This window comes from Dipodomys spectabilis, unplaced genomic scaffold (genome assembly GCF_019054845.1).
Source record: "Dipodomys spectabilis isolate Male_0828 unplaced genomic scaffold, ASM1905484v1 ptg000061l, whole genome shotgun sequence".
In the NCBI taxonomy this organism is placed as follows: domain Eukaryota; kingdom Metazoa; phylum Chordata; class Mammalia; order Rodentia; family Heteromyidae; genus Dipodomys; species Dipodomys spectabilis.
Window position 1 is genome coordinate 4,971,297 of NW_024870738.1, and position 24,974 is coordinate 4,996,270.

The window sequence follows — 24,974 nt, forward strand, 5'->3', positions numbered from 1 at the left end:
GGGCTGGCATTCTCTGTCTATATGTGCTCCTGGTTCCTCTTCAGAGCCTCAGCTCAGGAGAGCTGCTGTTTGCTGGTGAAGCTGGTGACGTGTAAAGCATCCTGCCTATAGGATTGGACGTTTGCTCAGTGCAGTTTTTTTCTACTCACTTTAAACCTTCAGGTTCTAAGTATCAGAAAAGGCAGGAAATGCTGTGTGAAACTAGCAGGCCAAAAGTTCTTAGGAAGCTGCAGCCAAGCAGACTCAGACTAGGATGGAGGTAGAAAGCTGATAGAGAGCAAGCTTCATTCTAAAGCCTCTTTGGGCTGAGTTCCTGTTGCTGCTCATTTCTTGGATTTAGAGGTAGATTGCACTGGTAGTGTGAAGAGGTCAGTACAGCACCAGCCGTGACAGATAGGTTTGAATGCCATAGTCTAGATGCCCTCGTAGTCTTTATTAAAGAAGATCAAAAGCTCAGCATAGATAATCTACTCATCATCCTCATCTAATTGCAAACACCAAAAGTGAAGCCACAGCACCTTAAGGAGTCTGGGAGGAGAAAAAGTTTAGAGATGGATCCAAATAATTGTTTCCTTCTGAACTTGGACGTGGACCGTTCCGTATACTGCAACAGCTCCAATGACAGTGTGGAGCTCCCCATGAATGGAGACTGGTCACACCCGGGGATCCTCTATATTATTCCTGCAATTTATGGGCTTATCATCCTGATAGGCCTCATTGGCAACATCACTCTGATCAAGATCTTCTGTACAGTCAAGTCCATGCGAAATGTGCCAAACCTGTTCATCTCCAGTCTGGCTTTGGGAGATCTGCTCCTCCTGGTAACGTGTGCTCCTGTGGATGCCAGCAGGTACCTGGCTGACCGATGGCTCTTTGGCAGGATTGGCTGCAAGCTGATCCCCTTTATACAGCTTACTTCCGTGGGGGTATCTGTCTTCACTCTCACAGCTCTTTCGGCAGACAGGTAAGTACTGACTGAAAGTTACATGCTCTCCCAGATGGTAGATGTCTTGCTAAATGAACCACCGTATCGTGACAGACAGAGTTGTTTGTGTAAAGGGAAGTTTTATTCCAACTCAGATTCCCTTCCAGGCATGTTTTTGTTCTGGGAATTACTTTTTGAGTTTGCTAGATTGGTTTGAAAAAGAAAAATGGGTGAATGGTAGAGACAGAAGGTGACAAATGAGAATTAAAAAAAAATTCTCGAACTGAGGTGTATTTTCCGAAGACAAACCATTGCCTTGTCCTAACTTTGCTCTCCCTGCAAAATTAATTGCCCGGGTGGGAAAGACAATCACATCTCATAGCTTCAACCTCAGGCAAATGTTTCTCAGAAGCAGTTCAAAACCTTCAGAGAACCGGAGAAACCCACCACACTTGTTCAAAGGATTCTTTCAGAAATCACCAAGAGAAGAAAGTACACCTCATTTCTTTGAGATTTATTTTCCTCAGATAGTTTTTATATTGCAGCTGATTTTGTCTTTGGATCTTGGTGACTGAATAGTTAGTTGTGTGCTGGCTTTTTGAAGTCTAAAATGGAATTGAGTATTTTTGTTCCTCTCTTCCACCTGAATGCTCCACTCAAGCTTAACTCCTAATTTTAATGTCTTCATTGACATTCTTCTATATACAGTATCTTCGGTGGGTTTTTCTTTTCTTTTGGGAGGGGGAAAGAGGAAATCTAGTCCAGGGCTTTATTCTGGAAAATATTTGTGAACTGTATTGCTGTGTGAACATATTGCACAAACATTTGTATGTATGCAGTCTTAAATTTTCTTTTTCAATTTTGAGTATTTATCCAACCCTTACTGTGTAAGCAACGCCTGCTTGAATTAACAGGTCAAAAAATATCTACAGGTTGTTCACACATATTGCTGAACCTAATGCCATTCTAGATTCTGAAAGTTGGACACAGTAATAAGAGTTTCAGACACAACATAAACTGGTCGAATTAAGGAAAGCCGATACTATGAACCAGTGGATAAAAATTGCTACCTTAAAATCAGATGTATGTTGTATGTTGAAGATACATAAGGCTTGACAGAATATGGGAAAAGGAATAGAAGAAGCTCTTAAAAGTTTATGCTGTGAAGAAAATGGACCACATTTTAATACATGTGGTGCTGGATTCTCATTTGGGAGAGGAACAAACAGTCCTCAGGTGAGCCGACCTTGAGAAGTAATGGACAAATAAAGATAGTGTTATCAGTATTTGTAGCCATGTATTTATACTAGGCTGCCTGGAGTACACCGCTGGACCTGCATGACATTTTCAAGGATTGCAAAGTAATGGTCCACAAACGACAGAACGAAACCAGTTGGACAAGGTCTTCTCATTCCCTCTGCTCACTCTGAGATTGCTCTTGCCCTGCACATTTATTTGCCTACCAGGTAGTAATGATCACAGACAGTCTAGCATTCATTCAGGACTACCAAAGTTCAGAGCTGGCAGACGTTCTGGGGCTGGTTATCAGTGGCCCAGGGCACTTCAGGATGAGGATACTTTTCTTGATAGGAAGAAGAGATTTGGATTTCCGGGCTGGTGAATGCAGTAGGACAGATGGTGTTTACTGTCTTTTGGGGGATGCAGAGAGGAAAGCAAGGACATGGAATGTAAAGATGCAGCTGCAGGCCCCCCCCCCCACTTCCCAGAGTTGCAAAGCACATGAGCTCATGAGCAGCAGAAAGGGAGAGCTCTTTCCAAAGCTAGATTGCACATATTGGCAGCCACAGTGTATCCCGAGGAAGTTGATAGATGCTCTCTATCTTTAATAAGTTCAGTACTGCAAGCTCCCACTCAACTAACTTCCTGAGTTTCGCTACTGATTAAGAAATTGCGGAGGGAGAGGCAAGTGGAGAATGGAAGGGTAAGCAAATGCAGCCATAATATTCAATGTTCACATATGAAAATGGAGCCAGGAAAATTGAGGCAATGGGTGAGGTTGGAAGATACAAGGAAGAATCATGACAGGAATGACATTGATGAGGATGCATTGTACTCATAAACTACCATGTTGGATTGAAACCCTTTGTGGAGCTACTTAAAGATGGTATGGAAAAAGCTGATGAATCGCTTGAATCACTGGTAATACATCTAGCTGATTACAACAAGAATGGGTATTGAGCTACTTAAATGTTGTAAGATTGTACTTTTCTATTTATCACAATTCTAAAAGGTACCGGATTTTTATAATATCCGATGAGGTTGTCAGTGTAAATATATATCGTCTATATTTATTTTCTCTTCTCAACAAGGTGTAATCTGCATAATGGTAAACTAAACAAATTAATAGCTCAATACATTCTTACATATTTAGATAACTGCATAACCACTACTCAGGAGTTAAAAGAGTTCTGACACTCTCAGAGTTCTTTGAGGCCTCTTTCTAGTTAATACCCCCACAGAGAGGCAATCACGATTCTGATTTCAATCACTGTAGATTATTTATGCCAAGTTAAAATCTCACACAAATGTAATCATTACAGCAAATACTTGGTCAATGTCACCCTTTCCATCATTCTCTCCCTCTCCATCTCAACCAACTCCACCTATCCCTTCAAATCACCTGGTTTCTTTTTGACATATGTACATGGAGTGTTATGACTGTAATTGTTTACTCTCTCCACTCATCTGTGCTCCTTCTCCTTTAAGCCTCATTCTCTTCAGACAAGGCAGGTTGGGAAGCCCAATCCTGAATCTACTGAATTAGGGTTTAAGTGGGTTGTGAGTAGGGCCTATAGTGAGAATCATTCATCCCTGCCTCTGTAGGTTTCTCACTAATGCCTGTATGTAGCTCAACCTCCCCTCTAAGATCTTCCACTACTTCAGGTGAACTTGAGTCTTTGTTAGAAAAGTTTATGTCCCTGTCACCCTTTCAAATACATATTTAAAGGCAGTCCCAGAATCCAGAATTTTGGATTTAGTATAGCTTTCTAACTGAAGGTTTACATTCAAGCTTCTTCAATATTGGTACCTGTCCTCCCTCTCATCTCAAATCCTCTGATCTTGCATATATACCAATGCTCTCCTATATACTGTTTCATTAACCCATTCTTGTCCTGATACTCTCCAGAATGATTCCCTCTTTCCTACAATTCTTCTACTTGTCCCACACGATATCTGGGTATCAGACTTTGTGAGGAATCCACAAGGAGTCCACTTTCCAGATCTGTACTGTGTCTGGCAAATGCTTTTGCAGGCCTTTCTCCACTTAGGAGTCTACTTTCACATGCTCTTGTCCCAACACTTGCCAGAACTAACACTGCTCTAAACTAAACATTCCCTCCCACATGTCACCAGACTTCTCCCCTTTCCCACATCCTGTCTTTCACCCTTTCTGAGGGCTTGACCCTATTTTCTTTTTGCCCAAATTCTATCAGCTCTTCAAGGCACCATCCAAGTCTTTTTTTTCTTTTATGAATCATTCCCTGATCTTTTACTTTCATTGATTTATTTTCCAGTTCTTCAAGTTATCTTTGTCTGTATTGTTTATCAGTTAAATACATCCTGCTTTGTACTACTGTGTCCTTTTTCTGGATGCGTTTTCTATATTCTTAATCATATGGGAAATTCCATGGAGTCAGTGTCTTCTACAGTAGTCAGGCCCACCTTAGGTAAAGTGCTATGATGACTCTAGTTTGATTGTTTTTACTTGGTTGATGTTTGAGCAGTGCTAAACGATAAAACCCAAAAGCTAGAAATGGAAGTCACCTTAAAGTTCAAATGCTTGTTTGACACAGAGACCAAAAGAACTGATGGGATGTAACCTTCTTAACAAAATCAGAATCGAGTGCACCCAAAGGCCTAACTTTCCTCATTCCAAGTCCCAATGTCTTTGCTGGATCTGGAAATTTTTCTTCAGAAAAGAAAAAAAACCAGTATCAAAATCTAGAGTCTGACTCCAATTCCCTTCTTTGGGCAGTGGAAGCAACCAATTCCAAAGAAGAACGATACCCTGAGGGAGTCCAGGCGTATCCCTTTGGAATCTCTTAGTGATTTCAAAGTTGCATTTACTTTTGTGCTCAGCTTCCTTCGATTTCAAAGAGCTTGACCACTTTTCTCACTTTTCCATTTAATTCCTTATAAAGGCTGCTGCTGAGAAGTGCTTTGGTTGGAGCCGTTTGCATGAACAATTCATAAGATTATGGTTTTGTTTTTCTGAGGCAAATGCGGCTTGTCTGCAAGGAAATTCAACTTCGATTTCCCCACAGCAATGGAACTACCACCGCTGCCAGCAGATTTGGGAGCTGTCAGAGGACAGGTGCTGGGAAAGTGGGGTTCCCCTTGAGGATCTCCCAGCTAGAGGGCCCTGGAAGAGAAGGTCAGCCATGAACTTTGCTCTCATGTCTCACACATTATCTTTGCAGTGTCAGGCTATTATGTGATTAATTATCATTTCTGGCAACTTAATATGCATAGAGGCAAAAAAAAGCACAAACTTCATCATAAAATGTACAACATCGCCTGCAAAGGCTCCCTGGTGGGCTTTTTTGAACTGTGCCTGTCAATAACATCCTTTAAAAATAGACTCAATTTACATTCTTGCACTTAGAGATCTTCCTGATGTGTGGGGTGGCATAAATTCTCTCTTAATTAAAACACATGTGTTTTAGAAGCGAATGAAAGACAAAAAGACCTTTCCATTCTTCTCTTTTACCTCCCAATAACAGGACAAGAGATTGTGAAAAGGTTCATTTTATCCTATCAAGCAGGTTCTTTTTTCAGGTTTATCAAGGTATAATTCACACACACACACACACACACACACACACACACACACACACACACACTGAAGTCTTAGGTTGACATTTCTCTGAGTTTTGACATGAGCAGCACATCATTACCACTAGTTAATCAAGATAAAGAGCATTTCTATCCGCAGTCCACCTCATTCTCTCATGTTCCTTTGTAGTCTATTCCCTTCCTCAACCCCATTTCAGATAACTATTGATCTTTTCCAGACTGTCAAGAGAATTATATCATACCACATGGAACTTCTTGAGTCTGGCTTCTTTTTTTTTTTTTGGTAGTTGTGAGGCTTGAACTCAGGGCCTGGGCACTGTCCCTGAGTTCTTTTGCTCAGAGCTAAGCACTCCACCACTTTGAGCCACAGCTCCACTTCTGGTGAGTCTGGTTTCTTCTAACTCATGCTCTAGAACATATAAGTAGTCCACTCTTTTTTTGCTGAGTAGTATTCTATTGGATGTATATATCACAATTTGTTGATTTATTTTTTCTAGTCAACAGACTGACCAATTAGTACTATTTTTAGACTTGGGTAATGAATAAATGTGGCCTATGCATTTATGTATAATTTTCATATAGATAAGTCTTTCCTCTTGGCTAATTATCATACAGAATTCTTTTCTTGACAACTATTTTGCTCATTTGTTTACTATTTTTCTTGCAACACTATAATGTATCTCATTAGTATAATCTCTCACACTAGAGTAGTTCCTAGCTTAAAATAGGTGTTCAATAAATCTTTGTTTAATAGATAAATTGATGAATACATAAAAGCAGGGAAAAATGACTGGATTCTGGTAGATCCCACTGAGTGAAACTGGAGTACTAGATTCGATTCTGAATCAATTGCCTATTTCCTCTGATAATTCATAATTCCTTCGACAATTCAGTGACAATTGGATAACATTGTTTCCAACCGGAGATGAAAGAGCTCATCCAGGTTTTTTGAGAAAAAACAAACAAAATATTAACCTAAAACTTGGGTAAAGATATGAATGTAATAATTTAGAAATCACACATTAGATTTAGAAATCATGACAAATTTCAAATCCAAATGAGTTGATAAATTCTATGATCACAAAATCCTGAAAAATAGCATAATATCATCTGCTAAAGAACTGCCTTATTTAGTCTATCATACTCACTCTATTAAATATGTTGGCTACATCTTAGCTTGTCTCTTAAAATTACCAGGATTTGGAAACTTTTGCCTTTCTCCTCTCCTCTCCTCTCCTCTCCTCTCCTCTCCTCTCCTCTCCTCTCCTTTTTTCCTTTCCTCTCCTCTCCTCTCCTCCCTTCCCCTCCCCTCCCCTCCCCTCTCCCCTTCCCTCCTTTCTTCTTCCCTTCTTTCCATTCCCCACCCCTACCACTCCTTTCTTCTCATTTCCTTTCCTATCCTTCTCCCTCCCCTCCCCTCTCCTCTCCCCTCCCTTTTACCCTCCTCTCCCCTCCCCTCCCTGTTGCTATGGACTGAATAAATTATAAACAATAGAAGTTTATTTATGAATCAGGACTGGGAAGTCCAAAATATGGTGGAAAGATTGGCTAAGGCCCACCACACTCCATATTGTGTCACAATATGGAAGAAAGACAAACAGAACAAACAAACAAACAAAACCATGAGGACAAAGGACTTAGCTGACCTTGCTTCCAGTAACAATTCCCTTTCCATAGAACTATTTCCTTGTTGGAATAATGACATTAATCCATTAATGAGGTGTACACCCTCATAATCTAATCATATTTAAAGGTCCTACTTCTTAAAAGTGAAGAGTTAGAATGACAAACTTCAACATGATTCTCTTTTGGGGGGGGGGGAAGTGGCACATTCAAACCACAGCAATCATTATTAAGTTTCTTTCCTATATGGGCTGTTAAAATTCATAGCATTGCAAGTTTTCTTATATCTGCAATAATCTTACATATTCATATACATGTTTATTAACCTATTTCCCATAGATGTTTTCATAAGGCCTTTTTTTATCTTCATTAGCATTGATATTTCTTGAGTTTACATAATACAAGTGTATTTATTTTATTTTTACCTCAACATAACCCTTTGTTTTACTTTCTGCTTGCATGTTATTTTTTTAACTGTCAGTTATGGGGCTTGAATTCAGGGCCTGGGTGCTTTCCCTGAGTTCTTCAGCTCAAGGCTAATGTTCTACCACTTGAACCACAGCCCACTTCTGGTTTTCTGGTAATTTAAAGACAAAAGTCTCAAGGTCTCTCTCGACCAGGCTGGGTTTGAACCACAATCCTCGGATCCCAGCCTACAGAGTAGTGAGGATTACGGGTGTGAACCACCAGCACCCATCTAGTGTTACCAAGCAAGGTAGTTATTTTGAAACTTTTCTTTAATCTCACTTGTAATAAGATAGAAATTCCATGGGCATGTTAACACAAGTGTATTTATGCAGTCAATTTGCTATTTGTAATTTGACTACTGTACTGCCTTACAAAGATATACTGATTGATCCAGTTCTTCTTATATGTTTGAATTGCAATTTGAACCTTATTTGTTTTTTCCCTCCTTCTTACCTCCTTTTACATTAATTAAATATTTAAAATGTTCTGTTTCCTCCCTCCATGAATTTGTTGATGTTGCAAGCTTTACTTACTATTCACTGAGGGACTACTGTAGAGTTCAGAGCATGTATGTTTGACTTACTAGAATTTACTATAAAATAGAACTTTCCTACTTCCTGAACAATTCAAGGATAACAGGACACAAACTTTATTTAAAATTCCCTCTTACCTTTTGTTTGGTTGTTGTTTTATTCATTCTGTATTTGAATTCTTTATTTTAAACTCCATAAAATATTGTTTTTATTGTTTATACATGCTCTGCATTTACTCACATATTTACATTCAGGTTTAAATTATTATTTTGTGCAAATACTTTGGGCTTGGCCACAAGGCCTCCAGATCTCGCTTTTAACCTTTTGAGCATCTGAACCAAAACCCTGACTGTTAACCTGGGTTCCCCTCCTTGTTGGGTCCTGGACTCCACTTAACCATCACCTAGATGCTCTGTTCAGCACTGGAGTTTCTCTGCTCTTGCTTGATATTTATAAATGCTTTAAGGGGGAAACTAATGCTGAATAATAAGAACTCACCAGCATTTTGACCTCTCACATTGTTCCTGCCTTGGTATTTCTCTAATGTTTTCAAAGGGATTTTTCTTTCTGCGTTTTTATTTTAGAAGACTTGGTCAGCCACAGGCTACTTTGGCATAATCAGAAGGGGAAAAATCCCATAGTATTTCTCTGAAAACCCTGATGTACTGCCCTTGAAACTACACACATCCTAGTTCTGCTAAAGAGTTGTTCAGAACTACCTATCCAGGCGTGTAGGGTCAGCATTCAAGAGCCTCAAACTATCCTAGCAATTTAGAGTGAGAGAAGTTGCTCTGGCTAACTTCAAAGTGAGTAAGTCAGAAATCTCAGCGGATGCCTGCAGCCGTGGGCACTGCCAAGCATGGAGGCACATCAAAGCCTCTGGGAGACTCAAACCAGGTCGGGCCTCTTGCCCCAGTGAGCAGGAGCTTCAGCCAACATTTACTTATGCAATAAGTGATAATGGCTGAAGTTTCACAGGAAAAAGCCAAAATGTTCCTACAATACATTTCTTTAAAGTTTACTTCTTTATTATGTCTCCATCCCTCCTTTCCTTCTTTTCTTTCTTCTTTCATTTTTTTTCATGTATTTGATGTACTCAGGCCAGTTAACCAGTGATACTAGCTAAAGGTTTATATAGAGAAAAATAATGGGAAAACAAAAAAAAATTTGTCACATAAAGGAATCTATTTTCAAGCTTGAAAGGACTTACTGTGACAATACTGTGCCTATTTCTTGATATTTTCTACATATATTTAAGCCACGGTTTTCTTTTTACCTGTGCTAGTGTTTTTTTCTTGCATTTGGTTGGTTGCTTTGGGTTTCGTTGTGTTTTATTTTTGGTGTTCTTTTGTTTGTTATCTGGTTAGGAAATGTCATACCAGGCAGAACTCTTTTATGATAAATAGTTTGAGCACAATTTTAAAGTGACATAAAATTATGTGACAACCAAGTCATAGTAGTTTCCCTATTGGAACATACAGGAAATGCTGCTTTAAAAAATTAATCAGAACAGAGTTTTAAGAGTTTCTTGCTGCTTAAAAACATAATCAAAACAGATTTTTAAGAATTTCTTCATTATTTTTCTTCTGCTTTTACTTTAAATGGTTAAAAATATTACAGAAGAGCAGAAAAACAAAAGTTGGTACCATTTCCCCCTAGAATATCAACATAAGTGAAATCAAAGGTTAAACTTATGGTTTAAAGAATACCTTAACTAGCTGGGTGATAGTGTCTCACACTTGTAATCCTAACTAATCAGGAGGCTGAGAGCTGAGCATCAAAATTCAAAGCCAGCCCAGGCAGAAAAGTCCCTGAGACTCTTATCTCTAATCAACCACCAAAAGACCAGAAATGAAGCTGTGTTTCAAATGGTAAAGTGCTAGTCTTGAGCAAAAATATCCCCCAAAAAAAACAAAAAAAAAAAACTTGAGGATAGCTCCCAGACCCTGAGTTGAAGCCCCAAGACTAGTGCGCACACGCGCATGTGCGTGCTTGCGCGTGCACACACACACACACAAAAAGCATAGGTGAAGTATAAGATGAAAACAAATTCAGCAAATATTTAGCTTTAAGTATTCTTGTGCTTTTAAAAAGCCCTGAGAACCTAAAATATAATGGTCAAATGTGAAATCCACTGAACTTGGGATCTAAGGCAGCATAGGCTGTAAGCTTCGTTCTCAGCTAACTAAGTGTGGGAGTTCTCTGATCTTATTTCTTCTTTTAGTTTAAAAATGGTCCTTGATGACTTATAAGTTCTATATTCCATAGTTGTTCAAAAAGTAGGTTTGTAATTAAATATATCATCATTTGTCTGTACAGAGATAATAGTACTTTATATGTTGATCTAGCATCGCTTATTCTAAGAGCTCTTCACAAAGGTAGAGTCATTGAGTTATTCATTAAGGGCCTTTCTTGGGCATATCTTGCTTCCTTAATCAAATTTTAAATCCTCAGTGGCCAGGGACTTTTATATTCATAGTGACAAACAGAGCCTGAAATGTCAATTACTATTTAAATGTGGTGATAAATTGACTGAGCTTGATAAGCAATGAGTACTTAGTGGTCTATTGTCTTCATTATCACAAATTAATAAGTCTAACAGCCAGTGCACTGTTTTATATTCTCCTTATTTTGTTGCATTTACTAATCCTTTGGGGTAATATTTCCAACACTCTCAATGGGGTGGGGGGGAGAATAAATTGAAAAGCATTGCTGAATGCTACTGGCTCACATCTTTAATGCTAGCTACTCAGGAAGCTAGATCCAGAGTCCAGGGGTTCAAAGAAGACTAGGCAAGACTCCATCTCCAAAATGATCCAGCTAAAACATGACTGGAAGCATGACTCAAATGGTAGAGCAAGCAAGCTGAGTGTGAATGCAAGGCCCTAAGTTTAAACCCCAGTACTAACAAAAAATAAATAAAGCACTGAATTCAAAGAGATATCTAGGTCCTGTACTTCTTTTTTTTTTGGGTCCGGTCGTGGGGCCTGAACTTTGGGCCTGGGTGCCGTCCCTCAGCTCTTCAGCTCAAGGCTAGCGCTCTACCACTTGAGCCACAGCACCACTTCTGGCTTTTTTCTTTTTGCTTATGTGGTGCTGAGGAATCGAACCCAGGGCCTTATGCATGCAAGGCAAGTGCTCTACCACTGAGCCACCTTCTCAGCCCTAGGTCCTGTACTTCTAATACTCGATTATGAGACTTCCAACAAATTACACTTATAAAGCATCTGATTTTTTAACTGTGGATAAAAATGTTTACTTTTTCATAGGACTTTCATTATTGCTGTAATGATAAAATGATATCATATGCATCACTTCCTTATGAAATATAGTCAAAAGTGGGTGTATAATTAGCATACAATTTATATTAAGAAGGAAGCCAAGAGGTGGGTTTTGAAATCTCTTCTAGTTAAAATTCTATTGGATAGTCATTCCTTGCCAGCAAATGTAATCATCATTTGTTTTGTAAATAATGCTTCCTATTTTTCAAAGAACCTTTGAAATATCCATTTGCTTTTCATCATAGCATATAAACTGATCTCATTACTTCCATTTCATAGAATAAAGAAAAATTAAAATGGAAAAATCAAAATCTTGTGGTATAAAGTGCTTCTGTTCAAACTCCAGCTCTGCTACTGTTGGCCATATGGTCTTAGCCAAGTACTTTAGCTTCTCTGGGCCTCAGTTCCTTCCTCTGTTAAAAATGACAATATTAATATCTACTTTCTCATTTTGTTATACAGATTAAAAATTAAATCTTTTTGATGCAGATAAATTCATGAAGTGCTGCTATGCCATGCACATCATATTATGTAAACTTTTGTTAAATAGCAAACAATAAAAAGTACCTGAGCTCTGGGCACCAGTGGCTCATGCCTGTCATTCCTAGCTACTCAAGAGGCTGAGATCTGAGGATCCTGGTTCAAAGCCAGCCTGGGCAGGAAAGTTTGTGAGACTCTTATCTCCAGTGAACCATCAGAACACCGGAAGTGGTGCTGTGGCTCAAGTGGTAGAGCGCTCACCTTGAGCTGAAGAGCTGAGGGACAGCGCCCAGGCCCAGAGTTCAAGCCCATGACTGACAAAAAGAAAAAAAACAGTACCTGAGATAATGCACTCTCACAAAAGAAAATAGCATTATGGAAGTGGAAGGGGAGTTCAGAGCTCCCAGGCTCCGCCCAGCCTCTTTGTCCCCCTTCGTAGGCTCGTCCATTTTACAGCGCTGCCAGGATCCACCTCCTATGCCAATGGACCCCATGCACCTCTGAGGCAAACCTCTCAGAAAAGTTTACTTAAATTATAGGACTGTTGAACTTTTTTTGGAGGCACTGCTGGGATGGGGCTGTTGAATCTTTATAATTAGACACAATGAGTCATATGTTAGGATATTATTTCTGAATACCATCAATGAATCTTATTTTGGACAGAAATATGTTTTCATAAGGTCATTTAGAACTTCTGTTTTTCTTTCCAAGAATTTGGAAATATATTTGAAATGAAAAATTACCTCAACGATTTCATTTTCTACATATATGCTTGATAAATTGAATGGACTGGGGAAAGAATCTACCCAGTAGATGGTAGTCCTGTTTCTTAGGGCACCAGGAAGTCACACATACATCTAGGCTTCCGGTGTTTTTCTGACCAAGGGCAAGTGCTGCTCAGAGGGAAGGATTGAGGCATGGTGGTGTCATGGAATTAGCAGCCCAGGATAGAGAGGGATGAGAATTGGCAGGTAAACACTCTAACCGTATGTCTCATGGATACAGTCCTGAAAATGTGTTCACTGCAGTCTGTCTAAGGGTCCTCTTCCTGTCTTCTTTCAATGTTCAATACTCCCTATGATTTCTCACATCTCTCCTTTCATTTCGCCTAAATCCTCACCTCAGAGACTGTTTGGGAGGGAATGACAATTTCTAAAGACAATTGATGGCTCGCAATCTATTATACATTCCACCCCAGAACATAAGATTATTTTTTGCCTTCATAGATTGTATTCATTCTGTTTATGTTCTATGCTACAAAATATTGTGTAACTGTAATTTGCAAATGGAATCTACAAATGTTCTTCAAACTTTTTGGCTCATAAAGTCTTGAAAAAGTCTGAAAGTCTAACATAAATATATGTTCTTGTCATCATAACATTTTTTGAGAAATGGACTACAAATAACTTGTGCCAGGATGTTTGCATTCTACTGAAAGTTAACTGGGCCACTCCTTTCATTGGCTATTTTAAACATATCCTCTGGCAAATGTAATATTTCATCCTGCTTATACCCCTTCTGACAGGCACCCTTACAGGATTAACATTGAATTTAGAATGAGATCATTCTGCTGAAACTCATTTTTGGCCCAACGGTCAATATTTGTCCAGTGCCTAATGCAAAAGTGCTATATAAGATGTCCAACAACCGATTTCATCTTTTAACAGTTTATCCCTAAGCTTCTCCATTCTTTTTAAAAAATGTTCTTCAATGGAAAGAAAATAGTGCTTTTTAAATTGTTATTATAAAAGTGATGTGCAGAGGGGTTACTGTTTCATAGGTCAGGTAATGAGTACATTTCTTTTTGGACTTCACCCCTTCCCTCATTCTCTCCCAGTTTTTCCTTCCTGCTCCCCACCCACAAGTAGTATAGTTCATTTTTTCAACTTAGTGTCTAATGTGTACCACTGCTGTATTTGTTCATTCTTTGTCCCTCTGTTTCCATTCCTCCATTTGCCTCCAGCTTCTGTGATTCTTACACCCCACGATCAGTGCCTTGACTTCTAAAGCCTTTCCAGTGTCCATGGTTTTTTCTCTAGCCTCATTCCAGCTTATGACTTCTAGTTTTTCACTGTTGCCATTTTTCACCTGGACTTCAGTGATTTATTCACATGACTCCTTTCCACCCTGAGATCTCTAAATATATTCAAGAATGCAGATCTCACTCAAGGAATGAGTCTCAGGAGATAGGGAATTACAATTTGTGTGTGTGTGTGTGTGTGTGTGTGTGTGTGTGTGTGTGTGTGTGTGTGTGTGTGTGTGAAGTAAGGGTGTTCAAATGACAGACTCAAAGAAGAACTTTCTGCCTAGAAACACACTGCTTTCACCATGGCTGCAGCAGGTAGAAGACAGACATTATGGTAATTTTTAGTTTTCTTCCTTATTTGCAAGGCCAGAGATCCAAGGTTGCCTGGCCAACCACAGGGCCAGCATGATGAGAAGCTGTGTGACCTATTCCCAGGCTTGGGGGACTCCCTGTACTGGCTCTAACTCTATTTCCTATGTTTAACTCTAATGGTCTTACATAAGTTACTTAGCCTCAGTTTCCTCATTTATAAACAAGCATTGATAGTCATATATTCCACATAGGATTATTAAGAAGATTAAAAAAAAGTTAATTTAAACAAACTTCACAGAATAAGTACTTGATCTGTTCTAAGTGACCCATAATTTTTATCTATTATAGTAGTGAAAGAAGAATCATATTTCATGACTGTATTGGTATGAAGACAAATATAATATGAGAGAGATTATACTCATTTTTTGTTCTGGGTTTAAAGAAGATTAAAGCATGTTGGAGCCCTAAAAGTGTCATAGGCCCTGCATCTTATGCCTATCTTCCCACTGGAGAAGTTGGTCTTGAGTTTGAAAACCATTGAGGGTTTATTTCCAGATCACTCCTTTGTAGTTAGTGGTCTGAGGTGAGGTCCTTGTGTGAATATCCTGTTTCCCCAAAACCAGTCCTCCAATAATTTCATTATTTTTACCTAAATTCAATTATTATGTTGAAGGTTACAAATGGAGATGCTTCCAGTTCTCTTATTTCTTCTACATTTATGAGTTGGTCTTTTTCTTAATCTCATTTTGATTCTTTCTCAAGAATTTCACAAGCAAGACCCTTCAGGATGCCCTGTATATTCTTTGCTATAAATCCATTATTGTGCAAGCATTTCCTTTTTATCTGGCACAATAAGCTATTTGAGGTTCATCCTGGCATACTTCCTGATTCAGATTACGATTGACCATTTTCCCAATGACGTCTGTTTTCTTTTAGTGAGTAATAAATTTAAAGTGCTCTTTTACTGTACATAATGAGCATAATGGTACATGTGTATAATTTTTACACTGACACACATAGAATGTAGGTATATGCCCATTTTTCTTTTTTGCTTTTCTTTTTATTATCTTTAAGTAGTTGTATAAAGGGGTTTCACTTCAGCATGTCAGTTTATGAGTACAGTGCACCTTGATCAATATCACCCCTTCTATCATTCTCCCCCTTCTAGCCAAAGTCCATTTTCATTTCACTTCCCAATTACTACACAAATAAAACGGGTATATTTGCCTTGGATTTGACATTTACTGCTTGGGTCATTCCTTATCTTCATTTATCTTTTAATGGTCAAGACGAATCTATTCAGTATTGTTACAAGAAGGAAAAAGGATTGAACCTGACTTCCTGCTCATCAACTTTCCCAAGTTTAACATTGATACATACTTGCCCTTGTTAATATAATTTCTACCAAATCCTGGACAAGAAAACAAGAGCTACAACTGTGGCAACTCTACAAGCCCCAGGGTCTGTAGCCATATGCTGCCAATGTATATTCTTTTTTTACAAGCTTGGGAAACATGCTTTCTGAATAGTTATTTCATCCTTCGCCAAGATTGTCATCACTTTCTTAGCTAGAGCCCTGACTATTCCTAAATAATTCTCAGAGAAGGGGCTTTGGGGACTTCTCTTACTGTTCCCAATTCCCTTCAACAGCACACTGCCCTTAGTCTAGCTTCCTCTGGGTAGCAAAGTATCCTGACCAAGTCCTTATGAATAGACCAACTAGGGATTGGTACTTCTGCAATACAATTGTATTTCTAGATAGGCTCTACTTTCCGTCTTTCCTTCTCATCCCTCCTGTCCTTTCCCTTTCCCTCCCATCTTCTCCTCTCACCTGCTTCTTTCTCATGCTGTCTCCATTTTCCTCTTTTTCTTTTTTTTGTCCTCCTTCTTTCCCTCTATCCTTCCATCCCCTTAGAGATTGCACTGATTCCTATCCCATGCTAGAATCCAGACAAGGCTACAGTATATTGGGAAGGGATGGTAAACAACATTCAATCTATTTAGCTTAAGGAAAGAACAGAAAAAGATAACTGTAATCTGTGACATACTTAAGGAAAATGATTGGATGTGCACCAAAGATCAGTACATTCTATTTACATAGAAATAGCTCAAAGGGGCATAAGAGTTCATTGCTCCAGGTTATTGCCATCTTACAAGCCAGCTAATAATTGTCTCACATTTCTCCAGAAAAATTCTTGGCTGTAGTCTCAAAACAAAGCCAGTGTTTCATAGTTTTGCCCAATCTTACTAGGTAGAATTCTCATTTAAATGTACAAAATGTGTCATTTACCCTAGAGACCATTTTGTTCATTTAGCTTTCGACTTCACTTCAGTATTTTCCATGAAATGGACATTTGGATTGTAATGTTTTTATTCAACAATTTTCTATTGACTGCAGTAAGTAATTATGAACAAATAAGGACTAAAATGCTGAATGTATAGAAATGAACTGCTCATATTTGCATAACAGATATACCTTTTGTGGGCTAAGGTTTCATCCCTGAATTTGACAGCCAGCTACTTTTATTTGTCAAGAATCTCTTTGATACATTAATCTTGTTTTGAAGAATATTTTTTCATTGTTTACATAAGAAAAATGAAGCACGGATGTTTTGGAGGTGGGAAAGAATAATGTCGTCAGAGGAGTTAATTTGTCTGTTTATGGAAGAATAATTCTCACTAAGTATTATATATAAGAAAATCTAGTCTCTCATTTATGAGAATAAGAGACTTGTCTGTAAGTCATATACTACTGAACAATTAATTAGCAAGTATTTGCTGTAAAGTAAGTGATATGTAGAACAGGGGACTTGGGGCATTTTTAGTGATACAAAAAGACGAGAACAACACAAAATGTAAGCTTCTGACCTTGGGAAATTTATAAGAAAGTTTCATAGAAAAGATATACTCATAGAAAGCTAGCAGATAATTAATTCAAGACAGATCATTGTAAGCACAAAAATGAAAAGAATTGATAATCTAGTCATAAAATTCAAATAGGTTGAAAGAAAGAATACAAAATTTGAGACATACTCAGCAAGAGCTTCGTGAAGATGATACTTAAGCTGAAATTTTGAAGGATTGAATTCACACACATAGCGATTCTAAGATTGCACACACAGAAAAAGATGAAGGTGGGATGTAATGGCAATTTAGGAACTTGTATATCTCTTGGGAACAACAGGAAGTTACAGTTCAGTCTCTCAAGAGACACCAAGGTAGGAGTGATATATAAGAAATGCTCATAGAAATATATAATGATCATAGAAATACATAAATGGCCATTGTATCTTATTGTCCTAGACAAAGCTCTTTTGTTGGCAAAGAGCAGAAGACATAACCTAACTCCAGTACAATGGGAATGGAGATATATTAAGAGTACAAAAGATCTCTTGTACATTTGGCAGTAGTTTATTGGGCAGGAAACAAAGACTTTGTGTATTACTTAGGGCCACATCACCTCAGTTTTTCCTCTTATGTCTTTTTCTCTTTTCCTTTCTCTCAAGCCATCTATTCTGCTTATTCACCTTTACATGTTTATCATTTGTGGCCTTGATCACTTCCTTGACATTAAAATCTTTTCAATCATTTGCTAACTGCGTTCTCTCCATAAATTAACTGGTTTAGATGACGTATCCACTCCAGTTCAACCAGCTTCATCCCTAAAAAGGAACAATCTAATAGTGGCTCCCTGGATTGGGAGCTCTGGGCAAAACAGGCTAAGCAAGAAGAAGAAGAAATAGAATAATCAGTTCCATGTTCCGCAGACCACTAGACATGGAGGGAGGGTGTAGTATAGTCTATATACATTTGAGAAACTTGTATGCCTTTGAGAGACCTGCTTCCCTCAACACAAGGGTCTCAGAAACTTTCAAGCTGATGGCTGGAACCTGAGAGGTGGTCACTCTATTGGCATGATGAGCAGTTCACAAAGTAGGCCATCTGTGCCACCTATGCTCAGGGATGTGGAGGTAGTATGCATGTGCACGTGCATGAGTGTGTGTGTGTGTGTGTGTGTGTGTGTGTGTGTGTGTGTGTGAAGTAGCTGCAATCCTGACTCCTGAGAGCCCAGTGTCTGGTTTCTAGTCTATTTTTTCTGCATCTAGATAGGAGTTATCCAAATCTCCCTCTCAAGGAGCTGTTGTCTTAGATTGGATATTTACTCTACCACCTCCTAAACTACCTGAGCTTCAATTTTCCATCTGCAGAATGGGGATAATATGAACCTGTTAGGGTTATGTGGAACGTAAGTGAGATAATGTAGATGTCATTTTTTTGCTTGGCACAAAACAACGGCTTAAGAAATAGGATTTCTTTCCATTCTTTGATATATTGCAAATATTAGATAAAATATTTGTTGTTTTTCGTATATCTTCATTGCACAAATGATATATCAATATATTGATGTTTAAAAATAAATGCTAGATACCATATTATTTCACTGGTAAATGTGTTAGTATGTCTTTAATAAACAAGGTCTCAAGAAATGTATGACTACAATACCATTATTTTACTCAGTACATGAAAATAATCCATGCTATCACCAAAGATGCATACAAAAATATCCTCCTTAAATGAAAAAGTGAATCATCATTTTTGTAGAATTTTCCAATTCATAATTTGCCTAATTCCTATCTTCAACACATTATTTAATAAGTTATTCTATCCTTACATTCTCAAAAGTGGCACATAAATCTAAAGGCTTAGATTTAAATTCAAATGTTTCTTTGTGAAAAAGATGAAAAGAAATGTCCTTAAGTGATTTATTGGAAGTAGGGAAATTCAAATAGGATCTTGCTATGTAGCCCAGACTAGCTTCAATTTCTTGAGCTTCCTGCCTCAGCCTCCCAAGTGCTAGAGCTATAAGCCTGCAACATCATACGCAGCTTTATATTATCTTTCATGAATAAATGTCATGAATCCAAAATAGTTTTCAATTGTTCCCAAGGCATTTTGAACCTAGGAACAGAAGATTCCCAAGAGAGATAAGGTAAGCTGTTCACACTAGTTTCTGAATCATGCATGAGTAAATCACCTTTACTGAAAGACTTGGTGGTACTTATGACTATTATCTGCCAGAAAATGCAGAAATCATAAGTTGTCGTTTTAGCAAATTTATTAGAAATACCCTCAGTTATAGGCATCTTTGATTGAAGACATTCACATACTTTTAATTTTTAAAAAATCAATTCAGACTAGGAGCCGGTGGCTCATGCCTGTAATCCTAACTACTCAGGAAGCTAAGATCTGAGGATCGCGGTTCAAAGCCAGCCCATGTAGGAAAGTCCATGAGACTCTTATCTCCAATAAACCACCAGAAAACCAGAAGTGGCACTGTGGCACTAGCCTTAAGCTGAAGATCTGAGGGACAGCGCCCAGGCCCAGAGTTCAAGTCTCATAACCAACCAAAAAGCCAATATGAATTCAGTTCAATGTAAGAATAAAAAGTATTGAAATGGCTAGTAAAGAGGAAAATAGAACTTTCTTTGAAATCATTATATGTTTCTTATAATTGTTTCACATGCAAACAAACCCAGGTACATTAAAGCAGAACTATGGTGATGTTATGGAATTTGGGTGATTGAGAGTACACACCAAATCATAGCCCTCTTCTTCCCTACCTGAATTAAGAATATAGAGCTAGATAAAGAAATCACACTGAAAACAATAGAACAATCACTTCTAAGTTTAATAAAGCTGTTTGGAGAAAGTGACTTAGGCCTGCAGCAATAATCGATTTACAGACACCCCCATCTATTTTAGATATGCCATTGCCTTAGTCAGGGACAGTTGGATAACCATAGGTTCTTTCTTCCAAACTTGCCACTTAAGAACTCACTCCGCTTTGCTATACAGGAGGAGGAAAATGAGTGAAAAGTCAGGGTGCATCTTAGAGCGTTCACCCAATAGCTGTCTAAGAAAGGGAAATTCATTAAATTCTATGATATGAAGTAAAACCAGTTTGAATACAGTATTTTCAGTAATAAAGAGCCTCACATTTAGTTGACCCCAACTTATCAACTGCCACATTAGAGTAGCTTAGTTCATCAACTGAAGGAATGTTTGTATAATTTATGCATGTCAGAATGTGAGTAGGTATCAAGATGGAAAAAGACATTCTCTGTCCATCAAAGGCTCATTCTCTGATGGGTTCTTAGACAAGTGTATTTGAGTGAGATACATGGACTAGGAATTGTATGGGGTGTTGGATCAGACATGGTGATGTGCTACTGAGTCCTCTGGTTCCTGCCCAGTTACTGAGCCAGGCAGTAATGGAAGTCACACTACTGTTGGAGTAACCCTCAGCCAGTGACTATCCGTTTCCACCCAAGACAGGATTGTGCACTGGACAATAAGTTCCTCAATTTCCCATTGGACTAGCGTAGGGTTGACCAGTTATCTCAGTTTACTTAACTGACCATTCTCCCAGAACACAGGACTTTTAATGCTAAATCTGTGAATTTTCCAGGCAAACCACTATGCTTTGTCACTCTTGTTAGTGTAGACTTTGTCAGATCTTCATTATTGTCTCATAGCTCCCTCCATCCAGTTATGTTCCTTCTTTTTTTTCCTTTCACAGGTATTACTACTGAACAGACTTTGTTATTGTTGATAATGATACTGAAGTTTGAACTCAGGACCTCATGTTTCCTAAGGCAGGTGCAAAACCACCTAAACCATGCCTGGGTCCTGTTGTTTATGGATTATTTATGGAATAAGGTCTCATTTCTTGCCTGGGTTTGCAGGTGAATAGGGATCTATCTACTTTTAGACTTCCCATCATCTCTGGAATCACAGGCACATACTACAGCATCTAGATTCCCTTCCATGAAATGGAATCTCAAAGATGTTTCTTTATGACCAGGTCTGATCCTCCAAATCTTAGCCTCCCTTGAAGCATGGGATGATAGACATGTGACAGTAGATTTTAAATGGGTCTTGTGACTTTTCTGCCTTGGCTTGTCTCAAGCCATGATCCTCCTGTTATCAGCCCTCCAAGTAATCAACAAATGTTCTGAACTCCTGACTGCATTTCTGCATCTCCTTCCCAGAGCATGTGATCCAAAAAAGGGGGCACAAATGTCTCACTAGCCAACAGGGAGTATAAGAGAAAATAATCTGAAAGTGAAAGAGGAAAGGGAAAGATTTGACAATGACAAGGCTCCTCTTGGGTATAAAATTTCCAATAGACCATCCATTCTCCATCCTTTGAAAAAAGGAAGGGACATGTTTTGAATATTCAGTGACTTAAGTTCTTGAGCTATATTTGAGCACTCATAATGTAGGATTTTCCAAACATAAAAAATAAAAAGCTAACCTCCTTGTCTCTGTCTCACTTTAAGCAACAACATGCTTTGTTATTAATTTCTGTGATAAGAAAAATGACAGGAACATCATCTTTTCTGAGAAGCACTTCTGAAATCAAGAGAGATAATGAATTATACAGCATAATGATTATAGTTAATAACAATGTATTATATTTTTAAATAATTGAGTCAATTTCACATGGTCTCACAGAAGCAAAAATGATGGTCATGTGAGATAAGGTGCATGTTAATTAGCCATAATAAATACATATTTGGTAACATGACATTGTGTACAACATATATATGTATATATAGTTTATAAAACAACCCCTAAATTGAGAGAGACAAAGGCAGAGAGAGAGAGAGAGAGAGAGAGAGAGAGAGAGAGAGAGAGAAGAAGAAGAAGAAATGTGGGCATTGTCAGATTGTTCTTGCTGAAGGAAGAGGTGCTCACTGCTGAGGCTGTGTGAGTTCAAAGTCACCATGTTCATGAACTTGAGAGTGAGTACATCCTTAAATATTGCATCTCAGAAGGCTGACTTGCCTCCTTCTAGTCTGGATCTGTATTAGGCAACTTACGCAGTGTATTCCTTCTTTCTTGCCCAGGTACAAAGCTATTGTCCGACCAATGGATATCCAGGCATCACATGCCCTAATGAAGATTTGCCTGAAAGCTGCCTTGATCTGGATCATCTCCATGCTGCTGGCCATCCCAGAGGCTGTGTTTTCAGATCTCCACCCCTTCCATGAAGAAAGCACCAATCAGACCTTCATCAGCTGTGCTCCATACCCACATTCCAATGAGCTGCACCCTAAAATCCACTCTATGGCTTCCTTTCTGGTCTTCTACATCATTCCACTGTCAATAATCTCTGTCTACTACTATTTCATTGCCAAAAACTTGATACAGAGTGCTTACAATCTTCCTGTGGAAGGGAATATACATGTCAAGAAGCAGGTGGGTACTTAGAGTTGGCTTATTTCCTTCTTGGCGATTTTGTCTCTTGCCTTTCTTTTGGATTCCACGAACAAGTGTAATGTTTAGGTAGCCATCAGTTACCTTTTTGTGTATATACAGGTACTACAGCTTGTACTCAGGACCTGGACATTGCCCCTTACCTTTTTCACTCAGGTCTGACACTCTACTACTTGAGCCACAGCTCCACTTCCAGCTTTTTGGTGGTTAATTGGAGATAAAAGTCTCATAGACTTTCCTGTCCAGGCTGGCTTTGAACTGCAATCCTCAGAGCTCAGTCTCTTGAGTAGCTAGGATTATAAGCATGAGTTCCTGGCACCCTGAGAAAATAGGTAATCTGCGGGCAGATGATTTCTTAAATTTGAACCGTGTCATTTGGCTAGAAAGAATGTTCTCACATGCAGTTGGAGGAGACAAATGAAAGAAAAGAAATTTGATTGAAAAACACAATGATATGAGTTTGAGTTGAGACTGCATGATTTATTCTGTTTCTCACTTTCTTACCTATGATATGGATATTCATCCCTATATTGAAAGATTCTGGAAGGATTGCAAGAGACAATCTGTACAAGGCTTGGGGGTCCAAACTTGCACATCTCCCATCCCATAACTCCCATAATTTCATCCTTGAAATCCAAATGATATAAACTAGGTGCTTTGACTTTTTCATCTTTATCGGTCTTTCTTGCCTTTAACCCAAATGCATATCAAGTGATACACAAAAAAATGTATTTCCACATAAGTGAATAGCTGACCATACTTGAGGCCTCACCTTCAGAAAAAAAAAATGTAGTCTCAATTGCTAAGAAAATGTACCAGTTGTCAGTGCAAATGTCTCTACTTAAAAGACCTTTCAGGAGCAAGCACACATTGTAACCCCAATTGGTTTTAGTTTTTGGCAGTACTGGGGTTCCAACTCACAGCCTTGTATTTGCTAAGCAAGTACTTGACCACATGAGCTGCACTCCAGCACCTTTTGCTCTTTTTCCTTTCAGGTGAGGTCTCATGCTTTTCACCTAGCTTGCCTTAGACTGTGATCCTCCTATCCCAGCCTCCTACATAGCTTCAATTATAGGCCATCACACACAGTGCCTGCATTCCTAATTTTTTTTAATAAGGAAGAAGTTTCCCCTTGAGGTTTCAGAGAGACTTACGATCAAAAGGAAGTGCTCATTTCATTTTGTCTCATAAACTTCTTATATCGTGTAGTCCAGAAATAGCTTAAGATGAAAAAATAATAATGGGGAGTTCACTTGGCTTGACCAATGAGGAAGAACTAAGCTGATTGTTTTTATGAGCATCAGAGGGAATAAGAAATCATTAACTGTGAAGCAAAGAAAGGCCTGAAGTAGCATGGCTGATAAACTCCACTAGTGCTCTCTGGAGGAAAAAAGAGGGCACTTACTAGAATTTCATTGTGCAATCCATTCAAGCATGTAATCAACTTTGTTTAAAGATCTCTTCACGGCAGCATATTCTAACTCTATTCTACCTTGTGGATCTCTCTCTCTCTCTTTCTCTCTCTGTCTCTGTCTCTGTCTCTCTATCTCTCTGTCTCTCTCCCCTCTCTCTCTTCCTGCCCTCCTGTCTGTTTCTGTCGCATTTATCTTCCTCTATTGAATTCTTTTTCTGTGGCTTTGTACACTCACCTCTTTATTTCACTGTATTTCCTCATCTATTTCCCTGTCTGAGTCTTTGTTTCCTTCCTCTGACCCTGCTCTCTGGCCTCTCTGTCTCTCTCTCCATGTGATTTTTCTCCTTAGATTGAATCCCGGAAGCGACTTGCCAAGACAGTGCTGGTGTTTGTGGGTCTCTTTGCCTTCTGCTGGCTCCCCAACCATGTCATCTACCTGTACCGTTCTTACCACTACTCTGAGGTGGACACCTCAATGCTCCACTTTGTCACCAGCATCTGTGCCCGCCTCCTGGCCTTCACCAACTCCTGCGTGAACCCCTTTGCCCTCTACCTGCTGAGTAAGAGTTTCAGGAAACAGTTCAACACCCAGCTCCTCTGTTGCCGGCCAGGCCTTATGAATCGTTCCCATAGCACTGGCAGAAGCACTACTTGCATGACCTCTTTCAAAAGCACCAATCCCTCCGCAGCCACCTTCAGCCTCATCAATGGAAATATCTGCCATGAAGGGTATGTGTAGACTATACCTCACCATGCCTTCCCAGGGAATCCTGCTTGCTTTGTGGCTGATCAAGAGCCTGCAAATCTATTG

At 38.8% G+C, this 24,974-nt stretch overlaps 1 protein-coding gene across 1 annotated transcript; it reads left to right on the plus strand.

Moving 5' to 3' along the window:
• The first annotated feature begins 551 nt into the window (after positions 1 to 551).
• Positions 552 to 24,902, plus strand: Grpr (gastrin releasing peptide receptor). Its single transcript, XM_042680537.1, has 3 exons — positions 552 to 964; positions 22,380 to 22,731; positions 24,513 to 24,902. Exons 1-3 carry the CDS (start codon positions 552 to 554, stop codon positions 24,900 to 24,902), a joined length of 1,155 nt encoding a protein of 384 aa, XP_042536471.1.
• The last annotated feature ends 72 nt before the right edge of the window (positions 24,903 to 24,974 follow it).